The sequence below is a fragment of the Colletotrichum chrysophilum genome (assembly GCF_026319265.1).
Source record: "Colletotrichum chrysophilum strain AFK26 chromosome Unknown scaffold_86, whole genome shotgun sequence".
NCBI lineage: Eukaryota > Fungi > Ascomycota > Sordariomycetes > Glomerellales > Glomerellaceae > Colletotrichum > Colletotrichum chrysophilum.
The window spans coordinates 110,522-137,698 of record NW_026517373.1 but is presented as its reverse complement, the minus strand read 5'-3'; the positions used below and the strand labels follow the sequence as shown (position 1 = coordinate 137,698).

At 51.0% G+C, this 27,177-nt stretch overlaps 4 protein-coding genes across 4 annotated transcripts; 2 read left to right on the top strand and 2 right to left on the bottom strand.

The window, feature by feature from the left end:
* Positions 1 to 7,094: 7,094 nt before the first annotated feature.
* On the top strand, positions 7,095 to 8,605 carry COL26b_009182 (uncharacterized protein; the record flags this gene model as incomplete). The annotated part of the gene is made up of 6 exons (XM_053181922.1): positions 7,095 to 7,244; positions 7,308 to 7,363; positions 7,646 to 7,773; positions 7,827 to 8,118; positions 8,177 to 8,275; positions 8,323 to 8,605. The coding sequence occupies 6 exons, from the start codon at positions 7,095 to 7,097 to the stop codon at positions 8,603 to 8,605; spliced, it is 1,008 nt and encodes a 335-aa protein (XP_053034153.1).
* Positions 8,606 to 16,266: 7,661 nt separating this feature from the next.
* COL26b_009181 (uncharacterized protein) lies at positions 16,267 to 17,561 on the top strand (the record flags this gene model as incomplete). Its single annotated transcript, XM_053181921.1, has 5 exons — positions 16,267 to 16,322; positions 16,385 to 16,497; positions 16,620 to 16,773; positions 16,845 to 17,328; positions 17,382 to 17,561. 5 exons carry the CDS (start codon positions 16,267 to 16,269, stop codon positions 17,559 to 17,561), a joined length of 987 nt encoding a protein of 328 aa, XP_053034152.1.
* A 160-nt stretch (positions 17,562 to 17,721) lies between these two features.
* On the bottom strand, positions 17,722 to 18,715 carry COL26b_009180 (uncharacterized protein; the record flags this gene model as incomplete). The annotated part of the gene is made up of 2 exons (XM_053181920.1): positions 17,722 to 18,378; positions 18,464 to 18,715. 2 exons carry the CDS (start codon positions 18,713 to 18,715, stop codon positions 17,722 to 17,724), a joined length of 909 nt encoding a protein of 302 aa, XP_053034151.1.
* A 6,874-nt stretch (positions 18,716 to 25,589) lies between these two features.
* On the bottom strand, positions 25,590 to 26,244 carry COL26b_009179 (uncharacterized protein; the record flags this gene model as incomplete). The annotated part of the gene is made up of 3 exons (XM_053181919.1): positions 25,590 to 25,623; positions 25,719 to 25,826; positions 26,099 to 26,244. 3 exons carry the CDS (start codon positions 26,242 to 26,244, stop codon positions 25,590 to 25,592), a joined length of 288 nt encoding a protein of 95 aa, XP_053034150.1.
* Positions 26,245 to 27,177: the final 933 nt, after the last annotated feature.

Sequence of the window (27,177 nt, the reverse complement as noted above, 5' to 3'; positions counted from 1 at the left end):
GTCGTCTCGCCGTTTGGGTCTGGATCTCGCATCTGTATCGGCATTCACGTGGCGTACATGGAGATACGACTGGCTGCGGCTGGTTTTTTCAGGGAGTGTCGTGAAGCTGTTCTGTCGGAGGAAACAACGCCTGAGTCAATGAGCTTCATGAATTATTTTGCCACATTTCCCAAATCTGGTCAATGTATTGTCAAGTCGAAGAGCACATAGTTGTATCGTGAAGGCCAAAAAGGGGCTGGTGAGTGCCAGCTGGTGCCATCTGGAGCTACCGGATAGTGTGCCCCAAGAATTCTATCGCGGCCGGCGAAAAATCTCCTTTTGACCGGATTCAAGTCTTCTCCGACATCAATGAGTTGATATGGATAGCGCCTCGAAATCGAGCCGATATCACCTAGAATCTACGCTTTAATGAGATTGACATGTCAACACATATAAAATTTCATTTGACACCGGCCTGGCTCAGTTTTCTATGCCTTATCACGTACCAACGCGTCTACGATGTCCAGCAACATCACCCAACCGCGTCGTTACATGAGCAAACGCCAGCGGCCATGTGATTTCTGTCGGGCACGAAAAACGGCATGTCGTATCGATCAGGCGCCACCGTGTCGTCTCTGTGTCTTGCATGGCCGTGAGTGCACCTTCATCGAGGCTGCAGCGCCCCGAAAGAGAACGGTGCCAGCCGACGGGCCACAAGCGGACCAGGTAAACGCCAGTGTTGACGCACCAAGTCGAAGACAAACAGTCGCACCAAGCCCAAGTCAGGTCCCCGGTGGCTTCACTGATGGGCAGTTTCCCGAGGGTGGGCCCATGCACTTTGGCGAAGCGTTCAACTTCGACACCACGCAATCCGAATTTGAGGCCATGTTCCGTAGTCCGCGGCCGCCTGACTCGCCGGCCGTCTCTGCTCTTGAGACAGAATCACTCAACATGAGCATGGCGTCTGCGCCGAATACTGGCTATTCCGCAGGTGCAAATCCGCAGTTCATGGGTCTCAGCAGCGACATGGACCCTTTCCTGGTCCGCCACTACCGATTCAACGATATGGACATGTATGGATTCAAAGAGCTGGCCATCCATTCAGTACAGGAGAGCCCAATTCCTTGTCAGTTCCTAATTTCGCAACAGTCTCTGTTCTCTAGAAGGCGAGAGGAGGCTGGCCTCAGCAAAGGCCAGGAGGACTCTCTGAGAGAGGAGTTACACAAGGTCATCCCTTTGGATGTTGGACGACGCCTAGTTCGGCTATTTTACCAATTCATCTATCCGAAATGGCCAATATTCTCAGCGTCCCACCCCTTAGACCCCGAATCAGAGCCTTTGTGTCTTGTCGCCGCGACATATGCCATCTCACTACCTTTCGCTGTCCACGACGACAAGCTCAGTGTCGATGTAGCTTACGACAGGCCTCCATATGCCGAACTCTCTCGGATTATTGAGAATAGCCTGGCGTACGAAATGCACTCACCAACCCTCGCCATCGTGCAAGCGCTACTGTTGCTAGTCCTCCGGCCTTCGTCTGACCCAATGGTCGCGGATGCAGCTTCCAGATGGGACCTACTGGGAAGGCTGGTATCGTGTGCTACTACTTTGGGTCTTCATCTCGACCCTTCAAGATGGTCCATGGCATCATGGCAAATATCACATCGTCGTAGGCTATCTTTCATCGTCTATGCGACTGATAAGTGGTTAGCTTGCGGCCTTGGTCGGCCACCGATGATTCACGAGGACGATTGGCTTGTCACGACCTTGGGTTACGATGACTTTTCTGATTCTAGCCTCGACGCCCCTGCACAAAACCACCTGATGAACTTCTCAGCTATCACACGAACGCTTGCATTAACGTTGTCGAAGCTTTAGTAAGTGTCAAATATTTGGCAATGGGTTTCACAGCTGACATGCCCAAGCTCTACGCGAAGTGTCGGGATCTTATCTGGGGATCACGAGAGAACCCTTGACATAGCACAGCCACTACTCCACGAGTTGCGCAACATCTCCAGCGATGACAACTCAACCTCTTTCACTGAAAATGGCCTTGGTCAGCTTTATGTGCAACTGATCATCGGCCGAGCTAAGCTCAGGCCATGGCTGGCAGAGACTACGGCAACGGAGTATCACTCGCATGATCCGTCGCGATCTTTGCGAGCGATAAGAGAAGATATGAAAACATGCATCGTCGGAATGTCTGCAATCATCCGGAGTTTAAGCCCGGATACGGCCGGCGGCTTCTGGGCTCCTTGGAACCAATTCATGTTCTCCTCGGTCTGCTTCACGTTGATGACGATGGCCGTTACGTCTGCTGACTTTGAAGAAGCATCAGGCTGGATTGCTGATTTAGAGTCCACCCGAAAGCTATTAAGACTCAAAGTGGTTTCATTCCCATTTCTACGACTCGGGCTTCTGAGGATAGATGCACTTTTCTGGCGGGGTATTGAAAATGTTCTTCAACTGAAACCTCATGTTGCGGATGCGTTCAAAGCTGCGGAGTCAGAACGACCCTAAACTGGGTCCTATTTTGTTTGTCTCCTTGTAGGGTAGCCGTAATGCTACCATGTACTACTTGCTCAAGAAAATCATCGACTGCCTCGACGGCGTCCAACGCCATCCCATACCCTGAACGCCGCCGCCCCGATACCACTGGGCCAAATCGGCATAGCGGAGTGATTGGCCAAATTGCGTGGACTTCACCTAAAACTTTCATGTTACGCGGTCGAACCATATCTTACCTAGACGATTAGGCCAAACAATCCAAGAAGCGAATCAATCTCAGCCCCTGCGGGAGTTATCACATGAATGTAAACTTGGAGTCGAATTGATTGTTTGATCTGCTACGACACCGACGAGAGTGAAGTCCAATAAGGGTCCCACACCTGCGAGCAAGACACGCTCAGGCTCCAGCCACATCTAGATCAAAACAACTCCTCGGTCCTTTGGCCACCGCATAGTTCAGCCACTCCGGGTCCTCGAGCAACTTCTGCATCGCGCTGTCTTCCAAACACACCACCATCTCAACACCCTCGTCCGGGTCACCCGTATTTCTGGAAGGGTAGTAAAACACGAATCCATCGAGATCAGGCTTAGGCCAGCGAATCGCTTTTGACGTCCCGAACCCGAATTCCCACGTCTGATGAGCCGACAAGCCCTGCCAACTACTGCCCACCACGTCCGGACCCAAGAATGCGTTCATGTTAAACGCGACACGTCGCTTGTCAGGGACACCGGCGACCCACTCCACGATTGATTTGTAAACATCGTCGTCGACCTCGACGTTTGCTGCACGCAACAATGCAGACAGGCGAGGAAAGGCACCGGGGGCCACAACCTCATCGAAAGTTAGCTCCGACCAGCTCAGCGTGGCGACGTTGCCAACGTAATGCTTCGAAAGCGGCGGTTTGAGACGACCGCGCCCGTTGACAGCGAACATCAGTGTAGTGGTTGTGTCTCCAGCGACCGAAGACTGACGAGCGCGGGAGACGCATCGCCAGCAGAATGCCATGATGGCATCGTAAGATGATATCCAAGTGTTTGGGTCTGTCCGAGATGCATTGGCTTTAAGTTGATTAATCTTGGACCTTGGGAAATGAAAAAGAACTTCCGAAGTGGCGGGCATTTTGAATTCGGGAGGAGGAGGCTGAGGAGCCGTATCAAGCAGTTTGACGGTCTTCAACCTTTGGTCCAGTTCCGTCCACCGTTTCACATCTGGCACAGGGCCAGAGTGCGTGAGAAGTGCGCGATCCATGATAGAGTGGTCAAAGGGAGCCAGAGGTAAGCCAGCGACCAACCTTTTCGTGTTTGCTGCCCAGGACTCGAGAAAGCCGTCAAGTCCTGAAACGTCGGTGGCTAAGTGATGCAGGCCAACGCCAATGACCAAGCCGCCTCAAATAAAGGTAACCATAAACATTATGACGGGGGCGTCATCCTCATGAAAGTCTCCGTGCTGGGTGAGGTTCTGCTTTTCGGTCATGATTCTTGGCAAAAGCTTTTTGCTGTCTAACAACATGGGTGGAAATGCGTCTTTCTCGAGGGCGGCGTAGGATGGTACATAATCATCATCCGGTCCATCGTGATATTGGACACTCAGTTCCACGACGTCATTGTCGGTAGTCTTGATGGTGTGCTGGCCTGTCTCGTCGTTGATCTGCAATCTGCCACCGAATTGTCTGTATTGGCCGAGTGTTTCAGCAAGGCCTACTCTCAAATCCTTAATGACTGATGGTCCGTTTGCATCAGAAGGAAGGGCGTATATTGCAACAAGGGGAATGTTGATTGCAGGCTGAATGTAATCGAAGTCCGAAATAGGCCATACTTGATCTCCTGAACTGCCTTGAGGCTGACATGGGCGAACCCAGTGCGTCTGAACGTCCCTGGTAACCCTTGACATTGCAAGGCTCATGGACAAGACAAACTGATGTATATTCCAAGTTCTGAAGGTGGTGGAGTTGAAACCGTTAGACGATGGCTTTTATATGGCGTGGGTATCGATTGATCAGGACAGTCTCAAGTAATTGATCCCCACTCCCCTCGCCCCTAACATCTGACCTATATAGTAAGATCCGTGATGTCTACGGTACGACCCGAGATGTCCCAAATCCAATTGAAGTCAACTTTCCGGTACTAGTCATGCGTTCCGCAGGTGAATTGTGGAGTCTTGTTGCAACAACCCCTCATGATCATCTTTGGTGCCTTCCATCTTAGTCTTACTAGTGATGATCTTGCCAAATAAGGTGGTGTGATGGCTTGAAGGATATCGAACGGATAATTGAAAATCACTGCATGCCGTAGAACATTGAGGTCCACACAAGCTGAGGCATGCAGGATTATTTGGTTCCGAATGTGTCTTCATGTTCGACAGCCACACAGCTAGGTATATACCTGTATTCCGCTGTGAATCACGACTCATCCTCGTCGCCCGACCACATTCACGAGGATGGAAATGAGTGCCGGTTGCTTCCCCTTCATATGTCGCTGCTTGACGTTCAGCTCACGCCATTGGTTCCAAGCTGTTGCGCAATCATGTTCTGTCCCAAAACTCCTTTTGATTTAGTCAGAACATTCGTGGCGGACGATGACCGTAACAATGGTGAGAATAGTAGAGACCACGACAACGACGACAGCAGAGATGACGATGGCAGCTGCTGCAATAGTAATTATAGTATATAATATTGCGTTTGACTCTTTCTGACGATCAAGAGAAACATTCATGAGGTAGACAACGTGAGAATTTCTTTTGCCGGGATGGCACAACTCTTCTTATTCAGCCCCGGTAGTGCGTTGATCTAAGCAAAGACGCGGTGTCCGTGATGAACTCAAAACTTTTGCCAAGACCTCTTTCTGGATGGTTGTAGTGTGCGAAAGCGTGAGGGACACCTTCATACCTCTTCATCGAAACTTGATTGCCACCATCTGTGAGTAGCCTCCCATAATACTCCCCCTCATCTCGCTCGAGATCGAACTCTGCTGTTACGATATGAGCTGGCGGTAGATCGCTGAAGTTTGGTGCCAAGACGGGCGTCAAGATCCACTCATTCAAACATCTTTCTTGTTCATCTAGCTCAATGTGTCAATAAATGGTCTTGTTTCAGGGCTGGCTTTCATCCTACCATCATCGTCTCCAAGCCAATATTTCAAGAACCATTGTTCTCTCCCCAGTGGTCCCCAAGGGAGACTGTGAAACTGTCGAGCACTTTCATACGGACAGTTGATTTCATTGAGCCCTTTGATCTTGCGGCTGCAATACCGCATGTCGGTCGCTGGAACGATCATGAGATGCAACTTGATTGGAATCTTCTCATCTGTTGCCAAATGGGCAAGAACGGCAGACATTTGACCGCCGGCCGACAGCCCGCCAAACGAGACGCTGGTCGGGTCGATGTTTAGAACTTGAGCGTTGCTGATGGTCTGGAGGATGGAGATGTTAGCCAAGAGCTTGGGACTTTCTTATTGGTGGTTAAAGTCTTACCCATTTGACAGCATCCCAGCAGTCGTAAATTGCGGTGGGAAATTTATGCTCAGGTCCCATACGGTAGTCGACATCGATGATTTTTATGTTCGCTTTGTTACACATGTGTCGGCACCATGCAGCCTCGCTCTGTAGCCCACCAAGAACCCAACCGCCTGTAACGTCAATTACTGGTTCTCATATTTGCTGGGATTTCAAACGAGGTGCTCGCTTACCTCCATGAAAGTTGAGATGTACGGGAAACGGACCAGGGCCTTCAGGCGAGTAGACACGAACGGTGATCTTTCCAAAGGGCCTGGTTACAGGGATCTTACGATCTTCAACATGGAATACTTCAGGTCCTACACTGTTGTTAATACGCATTCTGAGACAAAATCTGGCTTCTAACTTGGCTAACCAGCACATGTCGGATAAGTGAAGCTGTATTTCCCCGGGCTTTTCCGATACTCTTCGATACTGACTTCATCGGCTCTCACCATGGAGCCGCCATGATCATTCCAAAGCCGAACCCACTCTGGATCTATACCTGGATAGTCTTGCGCCGAAATAGCAAGTCGTCCGGGGTACGCCTCAGCTTCCAGCTGTCCGCAGGCTGTTCGTGAAACTGTCATTTTCGATGTATGCGCATGTGGTTGAAATCGATCAAACTGCGATGTCGAGCCACGAGTCTCAATTCATCCCGCAGTTCGTCTCATCATCTAAGCCGCAATCGCCGGGCCGGACGTTTCCATGACCAACGCATCGAATTCGGCGGCCGGCATTGTGTCTGATTGGCGGCGTTCAAATGGCCGATCTTGGTGGGCCAAGAGCGGATGAACCACCAAAAGATGACGGTATTAGATCTGATTGGTGGCGTTCTCAATCGCTATCTTAGTGATAGGCCAGTGGACGCCACCTATGAGAGTTGCGCAAAATCCCCAGCGTTATCTCCCGTATCAGGCGTTCACGCGCCTGTCCGGGGGACCCCGCTTTACCCGCTGCGCCGGGTCGAGTCAGAGGATCAGGGATTTGAACAAAGGCCGGAGCCAAGCATTTTGTTCGTCATCTATATGACTATGAGATGTTCCAGCATTTAGCCTCCGAAGGGCATCGTTCGATTTTCGGCACATGAATACTTCTTGATCGTGCTAGAGTGACGATGGGCGACACCAAAGACAACATCGCCGGCGCAGAAGAGGCCCAGGTGCATCCTGATGCCCCGGTCAAGTTGGCTGCGGAGCAATGGGCGGGTCTAAGGAGAGTTCCAGACAAACTCCCAACTGTCGCACTTCTGATCTTGGTTGTTGAGGTATGTCGATCATGAGATTCGTTCAAACCAGTTGGAGCTCGTGTTTAACAGTCAAAATAAAAGCTCGGAGAGCGCTTCACTTACTTTGGTCTGAGCGGGCCGATTCAGAATTACATCAAGTAAGTTCTAATGGACTACCTCTGTTCCATATGTTAGAGCGACTAGGTTCTGTTTGGGTTCACATGCCCTCCATATTGAGGTACCGTCGTCGTCGTCGTCGTCGTCGTCGTCGTTGTTGTTGTTATTGCTGCTGTTATTGCTGTTGTCGTTTCTATTGTTATCTCTACTACTGTCATCCTGATTGAAGTCGCCATTTACGCCGGGGAATCAGGCGGTTTCAAATCTAATACTATGCAACTCCGACTAGACTTACTACAAATTGCTAACTAGTTCCATTATAGTAACCCGTATGATCCAAGTTCTGATCTTCCGGGAGCCCTCGGGCGAGGCCAAGCTGTGGCCACTGCGTTGGGCAACTTCTTCAAATTCTGGGCATATGCATCGACAGTCATCGGCGCCGTTATAGCAGGTAAGTTGGTTAAAAACCCTCCATATAGTGCTGTGCTGACAAGCCTTTATCAGACCAGTATCTTGGAAAGTTCAAGGCAATCCTTGCTGCTTGCTCTGTCTACACCATCGGTCTCATTATCCTCGTTGCAACTTCAACACCGCAAGCGATCACCAGCGGGGCTGGCTTTGGTGGCCTCATCGCCGCAATGATCACCATCGGTCTTGGTACAGGTGGGATCAAAGCGAACGTCACGCCCATGTGCGCCGAACAATACCAGAACTCCCATCCTGTCGTGAAGACTCTGAAGTCTGGCGAAGAGGTTCTTGTGGATCCTGAGCTGACTGTACAACGCTTGTTCATGTGGTAAGATGATGCATAGGTAGTGATACAACATCGCGGACACTAGCTAATGACTATCAAGGTTCTACTGGGTTGTCAACATTGGCGCTCTGTCACCTCTGATCACTGTCAACGTCGAGGCTCATCACTCTTTCTGGTTGGCGTACCTGATTCCACTCATGTGAGTTGCCCAACCTTTTGACCTGGCTTGGTGTCTAACCTGCCCAGTGCAATTCTCATATCCGCAGCCGTCTTCATCTCCGGCCAGAAGAAATATGTGAAGGTTCCACCCGAAGGATCTGCGATTGTGGATGCTTTCCGAGTAACCAGCATTGCTATCAAAGAGAAGGGCTTTGAGAATGCCACCCCCTCGGCGCTCAGAGAGTCTGGTCACGAAAGCAAGTATGCGATTGCAAGAGAAGCCAAGTATACTGACGAATATGTCATGGACGTGATGAGGGGACTGAACAGTTGCAAGGTAGGAAGATCTCGATTATTTACAATGATGTGAAGCTGACGTTTTCATGTCTAGATGTTCTTGTTCTTCCCCCTTTACTTCATCTGTTGGATCCAGATTTGGAACAATTTGATTTCCCAGGCAGGCGAGATGGCTCTACATGGCACACCGAACGATTTACTGCAGAATCTGGACCCCATCGCCCTGTGCATCTTCATTCCATTTCTTGACAGTAAGCAGCCATCTACGCTAGACACCTTAGGAAATGATCTAACCCGAGAACTCCATAGTCGTTGTGTATCCCCTCTTCCGGAAGTATCGCATCAACTTCGATCCGGTAACTCGAATTTTCGTCGGATTCCTTTTCGCATCCGTCTCAATGGTTTATGCTAGTGTTCTGCAACACTACATATACAATTCACCCCCGAAAAGCATTCACGTCTGGGTTCAGGCACCGGCGTACATCCTGGTGGCGTTTTCAGAGGCGTTCATCATCGTTACTGGGCTGGAGCTAGCATTCACCCATGCACCGAAAAAGTGAGTGCCCCTGAGTCGGCTCAGTGGTTCGATGACGCCAAGATGAAACCTAACGCTCAAATTTCCCTAGTCTTCGATCGGTTGTATCCGCCCTTTTTTGGCTGACAATTGGTGTCGCTGCGGCTATTTGCATCGCTCTGGCTCCTGTTTCTCAGGACCCGTACTTGGTTTGGATGTACGCTTCCCTTGGGATTGTGGGATTTGTGGCTGGCTGTGCATTCTATGCCTGTTTCTACCCTGAGAGGAATAAAGCAACGCCTGGACAAGAGGTGATCATTGAAGGAAGATCTCCTGATTCATGAATATCGGGCAGGTTAACGCCTTTGTACGGTTCAATAGTACGCAAAAACAGTGTTCGTCACAATCCATGTTTGTGAGGAGTTGAAGTGCATGAATTATCTCTTCTGATGGTCAAATTTGGTATTTTTTGAGCTACAAATACTAACTATGCTATGACACCGGAGCAATGCAACGACGGACAGCCAGCGCCTCCACAAGGGCAATCAAAGCAATTTTGACCCCCATACTTGTTAACTGGGCTCTTTTTTTTGGTGTTTTTGATTACTTGGCTAACTTGCAAATAAAACAAATCAATCACTATACAAAATGACGTCATATAGACTACTTAATCGGGTAATTTTGAGGATATCTAAAGCCCTCTCATAGGCCCTCATAGCCCCCCTTAGAGGGCCCCTTAGAGGGCCCTTTAGAGAGGGGCCCTTAGAGGGCTCTTTAGAGGAACCCTCAAGCCCCCCCCTAAGGGGGCCCCTCACGTATGCCCTCACGTATCCATTTCCTATAGGCTGGGCATACCTATAAGTGGGGCGATAGCCTATATAAGGCCTCCTATTGGCTAGAGTATGAGACATCAAATATTTCAATTCAATCGAGGGATGTCGGATTGATCGATTGGGTAGTGGCGATGGCCTCACTTTGCTTGGTTGGGTTATATGCTTTGTCAATTTACTTGTCCTTATGGAGGCGCTGCGAACAGCTCGTATTTTAGAGCCGTTTCCGAACAGACGTCATTAATTACATGAATTTACAGTTATTGGAAACTTTGTACACGGCTTCCAGACGGCTCTACAAAGGTTTCGCCGTTACTGCTCTCTCTTTTCAACTGAAGAGGCATGGGTAAATATCGCAGAGCCTCCAAGGCATCTGGGTCGATCATGGGTGGCGCGCCTTCGGCCGGCGGAGGCCAAGAAAGGAGCGTGGGAGAGAAGACACCGCTGCTGGCAATGCTTCCTACTTCTGAGAGAGAGCTCTCGGAACTGGCGATACTTTTTCTGTGGTTGAACTCCGGGTCGCCATTTTCGGATTGGTTTCCACGTATCCAGTTTAGCCAGTCCAGGATCGGCGTGTGTAGACCCTCTGGCATCGGGCTGTCTGGTGTACTGGCGGCTAGGAAGCCGTTCTTTGTTGACACCGGAGTTTGGTTCATTGTCCTCCTGGCGATGACGTCTCTCCTTCCGTGCCAGAGCATAGAAGACATGGTGCTGCGAGATGCTCTAGACTGTGCACGAGACTGTGCATGTGAAGGAGTCTTCGATGTTCGCCAAGCAGACCAGACACTTCGGGCGGAGGAGCCGGAGCGAGATGACCGGGTTGGCCATCTGAAGATACGAATAGGGGAAGGTTCTGGAATTGGTGGTGGAACTGGGAATGAGAACCCATGGGATTGTGCGTATTGTTGAGCTTGAGCGTAAGTGAATGGCGTTCCCGAGTAGGGGTTGGTTCGTTCGGACACTGAGGATAGGCCTTGCAGTGTAAGTTGAGGTGGAGCTGCGGATGATCTTTCAGGTTTGGGATGCTCGACTGTCAGTTGGTCAATGCCGCTGACTGCGCGACTATCGGTCATGACTTCAGTCATCGGGACGACGCTTGTATCGATGGTATCTCGATATCGAGGTTCGGGGCCGTATTCGTTGGAGGGGCTTTCGGGAGGCAGAGCGGCGTGGTGATGTTTATTTGCCCTTCTTCTTCGACGGTAGCACCAGTAAAGCAGCAGGGAAATTCCCATCAAGACAACGATACCCACTGTGAATGAGGTTAGCATTTAGAGGAATGGAGTTATGGAGTTGACATTATCACTTACATACGACACCAGTCGCTACCAAAGGAGTCTGACTGGGAGTTCCACCACTGGATTGTGTATCGAGATTTGGTGAGATTGGTGTCTGACTCGCAGCCGGTCCTCCAGAGCTCGTTGCATCTGCACCGCTGAGACCAGAGACTTTTGTAGTCGGGGATATCGAAGAGGATGCTGCGACATGGGAGGACGCAGCAACAACGGGGTTTGTGGGAGCTGCTGCCGCTGCCGCTGCATTGGCAACGGATGTTGTTCCACCACCAGCCGCTGCAGCTGCAGCACTACTACTTGCTGAGGGACTAGGTACAGCGGCCGCTGGAGATGATTGTTGAGGTTGAGCTGCTGCTGCTGCTTTTGTTGTTGCTGGAACTTGGGCAGCTGGTGTTGTCACAGGCTGCTGCTGTTGTTGTTCTTGTTTTGTTGATGATGCAGGAGCCGCCGCCGCAGGCTGCTGTGTCGTTGCAGGTGCTGCTACTGCTGCTTGCGTTGTTGGCTGCGCGGCTGCTGCTTGTGTTGTTGCTGCCGCTGCTGGAGTCCCCTCTGCCTTCACACTTTCCTGCGTTGTCGCCGCCGGCGGTGACAGCACCTGACTGATTATGTTACCGGGAGCGTTGAGAAGATCCCCGATGAGGCCTCGACGATAGAGTTTGTGCGAGACCTCATGCCATCTCCCGTGGATGCCCTCACCGACCATTGTTCATTATATCCTGGCGCTGCCGTGTGATTGTCGTGTGTGTATCGAGACTGTTGTTGCTGTTGTTTTCTGTTCCAACACGTTTCCATGGAACGCCCGCTTGGAACACCGTCATGCAACAAAACAAGTGCAAACCGAAAAGACCGTCAACTGCGAGCGAAATAATCCCGACCGTGCGAACGAATGACTGGAGGTGAGAAGACACAAAGAATCAAAGATCAAAGTTCCCTCTCCCAAGCCCGCGGCATGGATTGCGAGAGAGAGGGTATTAGAGAGAGCCACCCCCTTCATCCAATGGAGCGATTCCAAGGTCAATGCGGATATTGGGATGCACTAGCTGTGATGAAGAGGTCCGAGCCTTGTCGTTCAGTTGCCCCCTCTAGGCTCAAATCGGGCGGTCCACTGTCATAGCTGCGGGCTCTTAACCCGTCATCCAGGAACTCAAGGGAGTATCGCCGGTTCTCTTCGCTGCGGCTGGCGGATAGACGGGCTCTGTTAGCGCCATCTGCTACGAGACATGGCGCCTCTAATGATACAGTTAGCGGTTACATCGGAAGCGTGGCGTTTGTTGTTGGTCTAGGAGAGGGCCGCTAAGCGACGCCATCGTCAAAGCGACTGTGGTGCCTAACCACCATGGATTCGACAAAAGGTCTCCAATTTGAAAAGGACTGTTGGATATCCGCTGCCTCAGTCGAAAGAGTCGAAAGGGGGAGATTGTGTCTTAAACTGGACAATAGGAAAAGGAACGGCTTGATCGAAAGATGGCACTGCCATACGCCGCTGAAGAAGACGCGATGTAGCCGATCTGGCAATGATCTTCCCCTTTTGTCAACAACTAAGCCTTATGCATAAGACAATAGACTGCATTTGACGGAACATGTATGCGAGGTTATCTGCAATTCATCCCGCACCACGCACCACTCGGAGGCCCCTGGCGCACGGATGCATCACCAGCTTCATCTGATCCGCGCTTGAACATCGTCTCTCCTTTCACCCCCGGAATGATCCACTTGGGCCCTGGCCTGTTTCCACTGTCAGAGTAAGACTTCGCGTACTTGTCGCGGTGACACAATTTCAACTACGACCTGACAGTGTCCTGACAAACTGTCATGGGCGGTAGGCGTGGCGCGCGGTGGCTATGGAGCTAGGATCGTATTCTGCCCCTAGAACTTGATGAGGGTTCTCCGTGGCGGATTATCATTCCTCATAATGCATGTATTGCCTTCGTATCTTTTGCGGCTTGATCTTCTCGGGCTCCGATAACCGAAGAACGGAGATCTGAAGAATGATAATTGATAAGATAGGCAAGCTTAGGGTACATCACTGAAATCAGTAAGACTGTATGCTCACCGGAGCACAGGCGCAGGTAGATCAAGTCAAAGATCTCTAAGCCTGAGGGATGATATTCATTGAGATATCCAGTCGGGAATGATTCCTGGCCAATGACGATGAGGGCTGACCGTGGATCGCTATCCGACAGTCTCGCCCGAGTCCGTCCTAGGGACTCTCGGACTTCCCTTCAGCAACTCTAAGCCTTCTGGAAAATCCCCGATCCTCCCGTCATCGTCCCAGAGTGCAGCCAGGACTTGGCGCTCCCCCTTCCAAGGCTTCCTCGAATGCATGACCGCGTAATTCTGGGGACGCCTTTCGTGTCAGCCACCACACACGATGTCACTCGCACGGGGATCTTCCAGAGGTAAAGTACTCACGTCCAGTAAAACCAAGTCTCCTTGCTCCCACTCAACATCTACGGCACCCTCTTCCGCGAGTTTCAGCAGCAAGTCCAAGTCCTCGACGTCAATCGGCGTGCCGTCACCGAATGTCGGCGGCGGATGATAGGACCCGTCATCGCCGCGGAACGGTGGCCTCGTCGCACCATGATGTCTACTCCGCCCCCAGGCGGAAGTGACATTCCCGAAGAATACCGTAGACTCAGTTGGGTTATGGATACGAATGGCTTCATTGTGGTGTCAGCTCTGGCCAAATTCCATGGCGAATGATGGGGATGAACACCAACCAGGGACGATATGTGTCACGCTAAGGCTCCCATCATCATGCCATTCAAAGCGGTCACTGTGACGGCGAACCTCAGCCTCGATCTTCCTCCGGGCCGTTTCTTCGTCGTCTCCGTCGGCGACCTCTTGTCCGTATGCGCCCCGAACGCTCGTTCCAGTGTTGGAAACAAGCGGGTTTACCGTATAGCGGTACACGTACTTGACGCCCTTGTTGAGAAGGTCCGAGAGAAACTTTGGTGATTGGCGTTGCAGCTCATGGGCAATGTAGATTGCTGATGTGATGGGAGTTGCGCCGCCTGTTTCTATTTAGCACGCACATCGTAAACTTGTTTCAACAATCAAGCCATTCATGGCGATATCACAAAGTTAAACTATGATCACTCACCAGACTCAGGGATCTGAAGGGCACTAAACGTAAGCCAAGCTGGGTTGATCGTCGACCAACCGTATCTGCCCTGATCAGCACACTATGATAACAAGGGTTCCACTATGCTTACTCGCTATGCGGCCAAATCGGGAGCTCGGGTGGCCTACGGACTATCAGCTCGTGCTATGTGGTCGGACTGTTGAGCATCGCGGAGCCTACCCCTCGTTTGCCGTTTTAACATTTGGTGCCAAGACAGTCCTCAAAGGAGGTCTTCCAACCTCAACATGAGGGCGACATCCAAATGCGTGTGCTACTTTGCTGTAGTCGTCCGGCGTTTTGATGGGCAATCCGCGGATCAACACTGCACCGCCATGCTGCCCGATCAGCTTAACCAAGTCACCTGACCGGGTGAATCTTTCAACGGCTTCGATGCTCTCGGTCAAAGTCAATGTTTTGGTTGGTCTGAGACCCAGAGGGAAAGACGAAGACCAGGGAAGGCCGAATTTGACGGTGTCTTGCTGACCGGGCACTTTGAATGCTTCAAAGAGGGGCAGACCTTTGTCAATGTCCCCCCAGTTTTCCAGTGCCGATGATGGTAAACCGCTCTGGGGCGCTGCTGCGGATTCAACATCTGCCATTTTTGTTTCGATTATTCTCGAAAGTTTGTGTTGGAAGTTGTGAAGGCTGTCTGATACTTGAAATGATGATTGGCGTTGCTTGAGGCATTACACGCGCTCTTGTTGCTCTTATTGTTCCAAGACATTCGCGATTACTGATGACTAAAATCACTGATAAGATCCTGCTAGGCTCTGAATCCTTCAGGTCTTGGGGTGCCTTGGCCTCGCTTGTGTGAATTGCGTGATCGCCCATCTTGATGGTGCATGCTACGCCAGGTAGACGCATTGTCGGGGAAAGCCCGACGTAAATGCAGCATAAGTAGCATCGGTATGTAAGGCAGGATATTGTTTTGCGATGGATAAAGGATCTTAAATGTGTTTTGGCAGGCTTCGACGAAAAGCGTAGTTCAGCCAGTTCTTTTACGTTTTTATTGTATTATTAATTTCGTCAATATGGTTCCAAAAGATTTATAACCTGCCAGTGACCTAATATACGAATAGATTTCACAAAAATTTCTCAAAGGCTGCTCAGCAGCTTTTATTGGCAGTTTTTACGCGCATAGGAAGCGGAAAAAAACATCCATGGAGCTTCGCAATTGCATGTCGGCATGTCGTGATCGTGAGAACATCCAACCAGCCGCGTACGTTATGTGGGGACGCTCTTTGACGACCTCTAACCACACTAATAATTGCCGACCTGATCAATGAAGGATAGCCTGCGGCTTCGGCAAGTCTCCGATATCATGCAATATTGGATTTCAAAATCCTTCCGCTATCATAGGTCATGGAATCGAAGGCTCAATCTTGTGCTTCTTAGCTTAAGTACGTCGCAGCTGCCAAAACTCCTCCAAGCGGAGAAATGTGCATAGTAACGTTGACGAATCAGTTACTGAGAATATGACTTCAGCCAGCAATTCCCACGGTCCGGGTACCTTTCCGGCTAATGCTGTGACTGGAGCAGCATCTTCACCAAAGTACCATTGGTATCGTGGAGTCTTCTTCCAGACCACTGTCGTCGGCATTGCCGCATTCACGGCCCCTGGACTATGGAATGCTATGAATTCTGTTGGTGCCGGCGGCCAACAATCGCCGTATTTAGTTATGTAAGTTGACATGCACCTCACAGCAGCATATGGATATCCAGATCTAACCCAGAAGCAGGGCTGGAAACGCTGTACTATTCTCTCTGATGACAATAACCTGTCTCACGGGAAGTATCATTGCGAACCGCTTCGGGTTGAAGGCAACCTTTGCTTTCGGAACTATGGGCTATGCGGTGTACTCCGCTGCTCTTTACACCAACAACCGTTATGGGACTGAGTGGTTTATCTACGTTGGTTCCGCTGCTTGTGGTATCACAGCTGGCTTATTTTGGGCGGCGGAAGGCGCTATCATGCTCAGCTATCCGGAGCCAGAAAACCGAGGCAAATATCTTGCGTACTGGTTATGGTAGGTAACATCGCAAGTTGCTGACGTCGCGGGATTCATCAGAAATGCTAAATCTTACGTAGCTACAGGAACAGTGGCAGCATCCTAGGCGGTGTTATTAACCTCGCCTTCAACTACGAAGGCAAGAGAACAGGGAAGCTGGATTGGCGAACGTATATCGTGTTTGTGGTCTTGCGTAAGTACTGGCCCGAGCTTTGGCCCCCATTGACGTGATTCCGCAACCCAACTCTATCCCTTCTTGTGATTTAAACTCCGCCGGGTACAATATGAGACGGGGCTGACTCAACCTTGGTCTAGAATGTCTCGGGCCCCTTGTTGCCCTGCTCCTCTCCCCACCCGATAAAGTCGTCCGACGGAACGGCACCCGGGTCCAGATCGTTGAGCGTATTTCTGACTCGGCTGAACTCAAAGAGCTGGGACGTCTCATGCTACGAAAGGAGTTCCTCCTGGTGTAAGTCTGACAGCCTCGATGCTTATGCCAGGGACGCTTCTCAGTGAAACTAATACTTCTTTGTGTGACAGCACGCCATTCTTCATCTACGTCAACTGGTTGCTACCTTACAGCAGCTCCTACCTGTCACTCTACTTCACCATCCGCGCGCGAGCGCTGGCATCCCTCGTATCTGCGCTTGCCCAGATCGCCGGTACCGCTGCGCTGGGAAGCTTCTTGGACTGGAAGCGTCTCTCGCTGACCACGCGCGCACGGGTTTCGTATGCGTTTCTGATGGCGCTTATCGGTGTTTGCTGGATTTGGGGCACTGTTGTCCAGGCCGATTACGCCAGGCACAAGCCCTCCCTTGACTGGGATGATGCAGGTTTCGGTCGGGGATGGGCGCTGTACATCATGTGGCAGGTCAACTTTGCACTGACTTACAACTTCGGATACTGGCTGGTCGGATGGATGTCGCGTCATCCTAGCGACATCGTCAGATACACGAGCGCTGCAAGAGCTCTCGAAAGCGCAGGCCAGTGCATCAGCTCCGGCATCAGCTCGACGAGTGCGCCTGTGAGTGCCTTTGACTTGCCTTTTGAACTCGTGAGAACTGACATTATCCGCAGCTGACAGCAGCTTTGGGTGTCAACTTTGCTCTCTGGGCTATTGCTGTTGTGCCAGCCTATCTCGTTGTTCGACAAGTTGGGGTTCGACACGTTGGCGCGCATTCGACACAGGAGAGGCCATCAGAAGCAGTTGGTTCACATAAAGGGCAGCAGGATCATGATGGTAGCGACGAAATTTAGTAATTCATCTAACTCAATAAAACCTCGCGGTCCATCTTTTAAACACTTTCTCTTTATTCAGAAGCGAATATCTGGGCCATCGTAAAGTCAACTCCACAATGCCCCCAATTTTAATAAAGAGAAATATCTCTCATTCCAAAGTCCATCTCTTTTTCGTTATTTAAGGAGACAGGGAGATGCAGCCGGTGGAGCTGTCCTCCTGGAAGATGCCGCCGTAGATGATGCCCTCGTTGATGTTGGCGGGCTGGTCACCGCTCTTGGTGATGTCGCTGCCACCGTTGACGGGCTTCTTAAGCATACCGAAGTGGAACTGACCTTGGCCAGCAATGTTGTTGGTGACAGCAGTGCCCTGAGACTTCAGAGCGGAGTTGCCCTGGGAGTAGAAGACCTCAGTGGTGTTCTTGGTGAAGTCGAGCTTGACGGCGAAGTTATGGAAGACACCCTCGGTGAACTTGGTCTTGAAGAGCTCGGGGACGGGGCTGGAGTTGACGTTGCCGAAGAGCTGGAGGGTGTCGGGGTCGGCGGTGTTCTGGCCGAGGATGGTACCGGTCTTAAGGACGACCTGGTTGGTGCTGAAGTCGGCGCTCTCGAGGAAGACAAGCTGGTACTCGTGGGACAGGTTCAGGGGGCGCTGGGCATCCTTCATCAAGCTGAAGTGGAGGGTCTTGACGCCCTGGGTGGAGGCATCCTTTCCGTCGTTGCTGAGGGGCAGCATCTCAGCGCGGCGGAAGCCGACCTGAACGTTGGTCTCGCTGGGAGCGAAGATGGACTTGTCGTTGATGGTAACCTCGAACGGCTTGGTGGAGTTGACGTCGAACTGGAAGAGCATCGGTGTTAGTCTCGCGCATGTTCGGAGTACGGGCCGGGGAGAGGCCAGGCTCGGCTCGGGGTGGGTCACTTACCAGGGAAGAGGCACCCTGGGGGAGCTGGATGAGCTCGCTGAACTTCAGGCCCTTGCCGAAGACGTTGGCAGTGTTGAAGGGGCTGGTCTTTCCATCGAAGTCGGCGGCGGTGAAAGCCTTGGGGATGCGGCCATCGAATTGGAGAGTGCACTGGGCCTTGGAACCGGGGGCGGTGGCGCCAGTGTTGTTCTTGGTGGCGCAGTCGGCCGCGACCGAGGCGATGAGCGAGAGAATGAGAGTAGAAACGAACATTTTGTTGATCCTAGACCGGCTACGAGCGGATTTGTTAAAAAGAGTGTGGTTGGTTGGAAAATAGGCGTCAGATGAGACGAACAAAAAAGAATGAAAGAAACGTAAAAGATGATCTACAGAGGCTTTAGTCCAGGCACGAACGGATCAGACGAGGGCGGTCATTGACATTTTGTACTGGCATCGTCTGATCTGATCTGAGCCTTGTCTAGCGAACATGGAACCGCTGCAACTCCATCTCACCCCAGTCTCCAATTCCGCGGGGTCCTCGCCCAGCGCGCGACCGTCCGCTGAGCCCCTTACTCTCCAGAAGCTTTCTGCTGCCGTCTGGGATTGAATGGGGTTCGCCGGATTTTCGTGTCATGCACCCTTGGCATCTGTAACTCGGCGCGCCTCGTCACCGCTGAACCGTGCTGTTGGGTACCGGCGAAGTTGGCTGTTCTCCTGATGAGAGGCAGGGTTACACCCTGGCAAAATCCAAAGAAACTTTCCGCTGATTCAGTTTCGGAACCAGTGTTCCATTCGGGGGCAGCACGCACGGAGCCGCATGCGGCCGGGTCTCATTATCAACACTGCCGCAAAGACAAAGTCGTGAGTCGTGGCAGATTATCTCATCCGTAGAAAGTCGAATTCTTACTCCGGAGTGCCCGGCAACAACTGGAGTCTGCTTCCCTGCACCACGTGGAAGACTGGTGAGAGATTCAATATCGAGCGGCCCCTGATATTAAGGGGAGATGATACCAAGACCTACCTTCGAGCCCAGATTCGCTCAGAGATCCATGGAAAAGCATCATCGCTGCTCCATAGATCACTGCTTGCGCAATCTGGTGATGGCTTCACAATAAAGTTGATGAACGCGAGTTCCGTGTGGTGGAAAGTTGCCATCCAGGGGTGTTGACAATTTGGAACTCATGGCGATGTTTCCGTCGGAACCCCTTGATGACGGGCGTTGCCGAAACCTCACTCTCGGTTTCGGTTGACAACTCCGAGACAGAAGAAGTCCTAACTTGGCTGATGGGCTTGACACGTAGATCATGGCACGGAGCAGTTTATTGAGTTCGGATTGTCTACCTGCTTTGAAAGAGAAAAGAGGAATGCAGTGGTGGAAACATTACCTCGCCGGGTTCCCTCCCTTGCTTTTCTTTTCCAGGAAAAAGGAAAATGGCCGATTAAAGTCGGCGCATGCCGACCGAGTGGGCGGCCGGCTGGTTTGCGTGTCTAGTGTTTCCAATAACTGCCCCCAAATATCGCATTCTGAACTCTATTCCCGCCAAGCCGGTTTGAGACGCCCTAATGCAGGACGCGATATCACCTTTCTGGCGAGACGTCAACCCAAAAGGGTTCTAGAACGGAGGCACTAGCCCGTAGGGCGCTGCGAGAGCTCGGGAATCGGGTTGCCAAATCCATTTCGATGGGAAACAGATAAAGATATCCTCAGCCCGCAACCCAGGTTTGGAATGCGGCGCAATTTGAGACCTCGCACTTCACATGAGACGACCTTGCAAGCTGCGGTTGATGAAGTGGACTTGGCAGGGAGCAAAAATCCGCTTAGTCAACTGATCCATGTCCATTGCCTCCGCCGTCCAGTATTCTACCGGCGGGATAACTCATCTAGAAATCGAACTGCTCAAAGAGAGTTTTCGGACTTGAGCCGATCCAATGTGTTGCGTAATCTTCAATGAAACTTACATCTCCGCGACTCCTCCAGGTCTTGGCAAAGACACACGGTCGGGAAAGCTGCCTACTTGAGAATATTGACCATATTACGAGCTACTCGCATTGGCGGCAAGTCCTCGAGACCATTCATCCTGTCGTCCTGAAGAAAGCGTTTTTGTGTACTTACATCCCTCGCCGACATCCCTCGCCGAAAACATTTCCGATCAGTTCGGGCGGACAAATTTGCGATTTGTCCGTGTTCCCACTTTCCGTTTCTTCATGTCCCGGCTCAATGTTGGGGGATTGCGGTTGATTGTGGGGACGTATGGGTTCGCTCCCCTGCAATTTACCGCGAAATATGATCGTCGGAACTGTCAATTCGAGAAATGTTTCGATGGTTGATTCGCCCTTGTAAGAATTTTCTCTTTCTAGAACACTAAAAAACTGGGTAACAAAACCAAAAAGTTGCCGCCACTGTGAGGAAAAAGGCCCAAATGGTGCGTCGGAAGTCTGAAAAGCCAACTTTTTGACGACAAAACCACTTCAGCTCATTATCTGAACAGCAAAAGCCAACTGCACTTTATTGAGCGCGGCCTGGTGATTTTCAGGATATGATCTAGTTTCTGCTCCAACATTGACGTGTGGCAGTCCTCGACGGTCTGAGACCGACGCATGATGAGATCCCCGAACCAACGTTCTCCGGGGCCACTTCTTCGCCATCGACGAATCTCAGGAGATCAGCATTCAGGGCGACGCACTCACCGGATGCCGATGCGGTCCCTCGTAAACCCATGAGCCACGGACGCGGTGCTTCCGTCATTGCGTCTCCCAGAACAAATATGATACTAGCAGTTTTGGTGCGCGGTATGTGTGGAATAGCTAATTGCCTATAATGGCATCTGCTAGGACCACTGATCAACTGTCTGGACGTCGCCCGCATATCCCTCATACTCTGAGCATACGATGGCAAGAAAGGCTGTTTTGAAAGATATGAACACTGCTGCGAAGAACATCTATCTGGCAGTCGATTCTCGGAGAATGAGGAACCTAGCCTTTCAGAACAGCACTTCGAAAGCGGTTTGTCATATCCAGCCGTGAATTACCGGCACATCTCGAAGTCATACCTATACATAGGGATCAAGGTGAAGTGGGCGTAGCGCAAGTCTCGTTGGAGTCGTGTGACATCCAAGACCAGCCACTCAACCGCCATCGTGAGCATTTCATCATACTTGAGCCATCTGATAGTAGCTAGACAGACAACTTTCACAAAACATCCTATGACTAACTGCGGTAGCATATCATCAATCTACCTATACTGAGAGATTACGCCGCCTATCCACATCCTTCAATGCAACATCAACTATATTCCGTGTCTACAAGGTTAAAAGATGAGTTGGTGTATTTCACAAAATAATTTCAGAGATCTAGAAACATCGTTCGCATCCGTCAAAGTCCCGGGATCGATTCTCTTAGTTGACCATTCGAATCTTCGATCAGCATGTCGGCTTGCTGCTTTCTGCCATGCTTCAATCACTGTCTCTGACAGGTTCTCAAGCGGCCAAGTAACAGCCACCGTGAGTTTGACTTGGCTTTTCTCAACCTCGTAGCTGAAGAAGAAACCATCGACTTGATCGCGACGCCATACTTCCATAATACTAAGACACGGCATATATGTGGCAGCTTGACTCGCGGCTGTAAGTATGCGATTGAGCTCTGTTCGTTCGGCAGTACAAGTAAGAGCGAGACGCTCCAGCAACACTGTCTCTGGGCTCGATGAGACCGTAGAGTTGAAGTGTTGAAAGAAGTCTCCTGCCTCGAAAGCTTGCGAAATGTACATTTCTTTGAGGGAAAAGCTGGCTGAGACTGCAGCCTTGCTCAGAATCGTGGACGTTGATTCTTCATCGGTGATGAATGGACGGTAACGAGGTACCCATAATGAAACCCTCCGGATCGAACTTCGCGTGAAATCTCTGCTTAGAATGTTTCTCGGACTGTGTGCCGGGTTTGCACTTCTTCAAGTCTTTCGATCGGATATGGTCGCTCGCAATCGACTTGCTGAAGACCGGGCAAACTGTCCAAGATGTCGCCCAATGCCCACCCTAAGACCTCAGCAGAAAAGGATCGTCCGATCCTAAGTGAAGTTACAACAGAAACACTCTTTAAGGGCAGACCAGCTTCAGGATCCAATCTGCTCCTAACATCGACTGTTGGGCCCCTTGGACAACGGCAGCGAATGTCTGGAAAGCCAGAACCAAGAAAGGTCGCGCCGATTTCAAGCGCAATGCCTCTTGTCGTATTCATGACGCTCCATTTCGCAAGCATGGAAAAAAGGCTACCCAGACCCGCTGAAACTCTTCTCTGGCACTCCCCGAACATGACGTCTTCGAAAGTGGGATTTTCGCATTGGGAGCAATTTCCGTTGCCCAAATCGATGAGAACTGCAACCTTTTTGACCAAGGCTCTACGATAAATCGGGCCATCAATGAGCTTCTGAAGGCCTTCAAAGACTGAGCCCGAAACTGAAGCCCGCAGCGTCAATGTCCGCCGCAGTAATGGTTCGAAAAAGTCCTGCCATTCTTTGGAAACACAGGCCAGATTTGCTAGGGGATGGTTTGCCTGACGGAAAACGAGGCCCTTCAAGATTTTCAGTATCATAAGTCGTAGCTCTTGTGGAAGGCCTGCCCATGGAAAATTGGAACCTGCGACTTCGATTTTAGAACGTATTTCCATGATGATCGATGAGAGAACGTTATGAAAGGGATAGTGGAAGCTTAGGAGGATGTTGGTGAGATTCGATTCTACGTGAATTAGTTGTAGTTCTGAAGTCGCTAGGGGCCTGTGGGTGGTTCACCCTTTTCTTCTGTTCTCGTGCCCCATCAAGGGACATTAGGGCTCAAAGGCACTCTCAAGGTTCTTCTGACTTATGAAGCCTTGTGGACCTTTGTCTTCTGCGTACGAATATGGCAGAGAGAATCACTTGTGTTAGTTAGGTTTGAATATTATTGGCGGCACGTTTTGGGGTTGTTGGCGCGACTGAATCTTTACGAAGAGGGTTGTTTTCTAAGTTGAGAGCTTCAGCTGTCCTTTGATCCCCCCTTAACCCCCCCTCCTTTCAAATATTCATTTTTAATACCGGCCTTTACCGCCTGTAGTGACCAGTTTTAGTCTGACAGACTCTGGCAGCCGCGCTTAAGAGCTTCAGCTATCCGTGTGGATAGTAAGATAAAAGGGATATCTACGACAGATGACGATGAAAACGGCCGGCAAAGAGGACGACGACAGGAACGACGACAGGGACGATGCCAATTACAAAAACAACAACAACGATATGCCCAGAAAGAGTGAGAAGGGTGATGATGACGTGGCTTGGTGCTCCACCTTATGAAAGTGTCTGCCCGAATAGAAAAACTCTCCAATGACTTCTTCCACCATGTGATCCTCAAACCTTTCTCACTCATCACACGCCAAGCGAGCCACAATTTTCAATGTTCATTTCAATCTTCAACGTTCATTTTCTACACGTATTGGTCGATGCTGAAGCGATCTCTGCCACAGGAACTGGGCCACTAAGGCTGCTGTTGCCGCTGTTGCAACACTACCCGCAATCGCGCCCTCCATTCTTACCCGCGCTTCCCTCACTTCTGCTGCTTTTCTTGCCCGTACCGAACTATTTAAACTATCGCCAAACTTTCTTTGAGAGCATAGATGTGCACGGATTCTTGCTTTAGCACTTCTATCCCTTACTGATTAGAAGTCTCACTTTATCTACATTGGCGCTACGCGCCAGTGACCTTGATGCTCAAAAGACCAGTTGTATTTCAACGCCCATATGTGTGACAGGGGAGATCGAACATCACCATGCAAAGGACTCCTCAATCAAGTCGACGGTGAAGCCATCTTTCACTCCGTTCACGACATGTTTTGTGACCTCGTCTGCCATCCTACCAGGACCGCACACCAAGACAGCGGTCCGGCACTCTTTCTCCAGGCAAGACTTTACCAGAGTCTCAACATGCATTCTACCAAGAATGACTCCCGTCGTAGTCATATCCACCTCATATCTGCCATCCTTCTTGAATGGTAGCTTCGAGACAGTTGCATCCGTACACCAGAATGAGCTTTCTATGCCGGCCGCCCCGTCAAGATACTTCTGTCTTACGTATTCAATGAGTGATATCTCCCGTGCAGACCATGCCAATATGAACCGTTTTGTTCTGTTCATTATACCAGCGCCTCTCTGGGATATTTCATCGGCATTGTGCAATGCAGTGGCGTATTCTTGGATGTACCCAAGGACGCCAGTTATCCCAATTCCACCAACGATGCAGAGTACTGTGTCAGCGTTGAGCAGAGGTAGGTGCTTTGCTCGGTGGCCTGCGTATGGCCCCTCGGTGTATACCGTGATATCCATGGTAGGATTGCTGGAGGACGCAAGGCGTTGCTGAAGTCGCGCGGTGATTCCGTTGTGGGGGTGAATCAAGAACGAAACGGACATTGGACCCTGGTCCACAACCCCATTAGAAAGCACCACAACATCGGAGTTGTTCTTGGTCTCTGTCTTATTTGCGTCTGTAGGCGGGACCCCAGCAATGACTTTGAACGAAGGGCTGGTCCTGGTCTTCCAGCCCGAGACGCTGAAAGGATGACTTTGCCAGAACATTCCCAACCCTGGAAAGTAGAGGAAAGTGTGCTGACCAGGGCCAAACCCTCTCATACTCCGAGGGTACACTGTCAGCTGCATGAACTTCGATTCCGGAATTGCCTCAAGTGTTGCCTGTGAGCCGCCAATATGATTGAACATAGCAATGCGAAGTAATCTCGCTGTCCGGTCGAAGGCCCAGAATGCGAAGCAGATGTAAAGCCAGGTTTGGTAGCCGAAAGCCAGGGTGAAATGGGGCACTATATGGTACCAACATGCAGCCAACGCGGCAGCTACGAGGACATTGTGGAGAGCTAGGAAAGTCTCGTAGAAGTTGATCCGCATCGGAAGAATAGCAACCCCCATGGCCAGGCTGAAGCATATGGTGGCGATAATTCCCCAGTACTGCCGATAATGTTAGACAATGTGGCCAAACACTTAAAGAAACGACAGCTTACGTAAAAAGGTTCCGCAACTTTGGCAACATACGCTGAGAACCCGTCATAGCCAGGTTGCCAATATGCCAGTGTATACACAACCGAGTGCGCGATAGCTTGCACGGTAGCGATCCGTGCAACCCATCTATGAAGTGTTATGAAAGTCGTGAGGCTCCATCCTGTCAGAGCGATCAAGACGTTGTTGCGGCCAGCGAATAAGATAGCGAGCCCCGCGTTGACCAGGCTCAGAATTCCAGTGCGATTACCTACATACTCGCAAAGCTCAAAACCCTTGGACTTGAAGTTGATGTTCGGCTGAAAGCTGCCAAACCCGATGGCAGAGAAGACAACGTTCAGAGTGATGTAGATGGCAATGAAGATGCTGATAGTTCGGCGAGGAACATAGCCTACCTGGCCAGGCAAAGGTTCTAATCGTCGAGATCCTACTAAACCTGGCAGGAAGATGTACTCTCGCAGCTTTGGCCAGAATCTGGATGCTTGAAGCCGTCTGTGAATTGAAGGGAAAGCAGCCGCGAGTTGCGTCAAGACTCCACAAGCGAGACATCCTCCAATAACCACGAGGTACAAAGTGAGGCTGGGTAAGGTCAGTATGATTTCAATGGAAAGCACGAGGGAAAATGTTGTGCTACGTACGCGTATGTTGAGTGGAGATACTCGGACCTACGGAACTCGCCTTCGCTGCCGTAAGTCGAAGAGTACACCTCGCTGTTCACCAAGCTTGTGATGTTGAGCCAGGTGGCATTGGCCGCAAGCTCGATGGTGGGTGCTATGAAGGGCATGCTTTGCTCGAATGTCGGCGATCGTGCTCCGCCGACCGCTTGATTACTGAAGCATTCAGCCTGCTTATCGGCGGGGTAGCCATCGGCGGTGCAATGCTGCTGAATGCAGAATGCCATTGTCTGAAGCCAGGGAGTGTTCGAGGCATAACACTCTGGCGATGTCATAGCCATCGGCATGCTCATTCCAGGCATGTTCGACATACCAGACATGCCCGGCATGCTGCTAGCTGTCGCATTGCTGAAAGTGGTGCAGGTCAACCATAACGAAGAGAGTGAGTCGTGGCACGCCTGGCAGCATAGATCTTGATAGAGCGAAATACCGAAGCCAATGACACCGCTTCCGACCTGAGCAGATACACCGAGAGCCAGAACCAAAAGAGCGACGACGACTGAAGTTGCCATGGCGGGCATGTCGACTCACAGACTCGTCGAAAGTCGCGCTGAAGAAGAGATGAGGGCAGATGGGTGAACAGGAACGAGCATCCGAACTGTATGATCAGTGGCCTGAGCCCGAGCTTTGGCATACGTGACGGTACCTACGTGCCTGGACGGAGAAAGCTGCCTGACTGGCTGTATCGGGTGCCGGTTCAGGCCTCGGTGGCAGGGCTCTGATTCGAGAAAGCTTGCCCAGATCAATGATGACAAAGGTGTGGTCTCCTTCAAAAACTTGGCAACAAGGAGGAGAAGGTTCAAGAGGCTAACTTTAAGATTAGACCACAAGCACTTAGTCAATCACGTATAAAACAACGGGGAGCGCAACATCCCTAACTCAATCGTATCCCCGTCTCAATACGCCCTACGGCGTCGCGTCTTGTGTTTTAGGAGTCTAAACTCGCCGTGTGAACTCGAGCTGGCTATTCATGGCCTTCTTCCTCGACACGGCTTTCCGAGTTCCTCGTTAATGGCGTTTGCGGTTACTGAAACCCAATACCC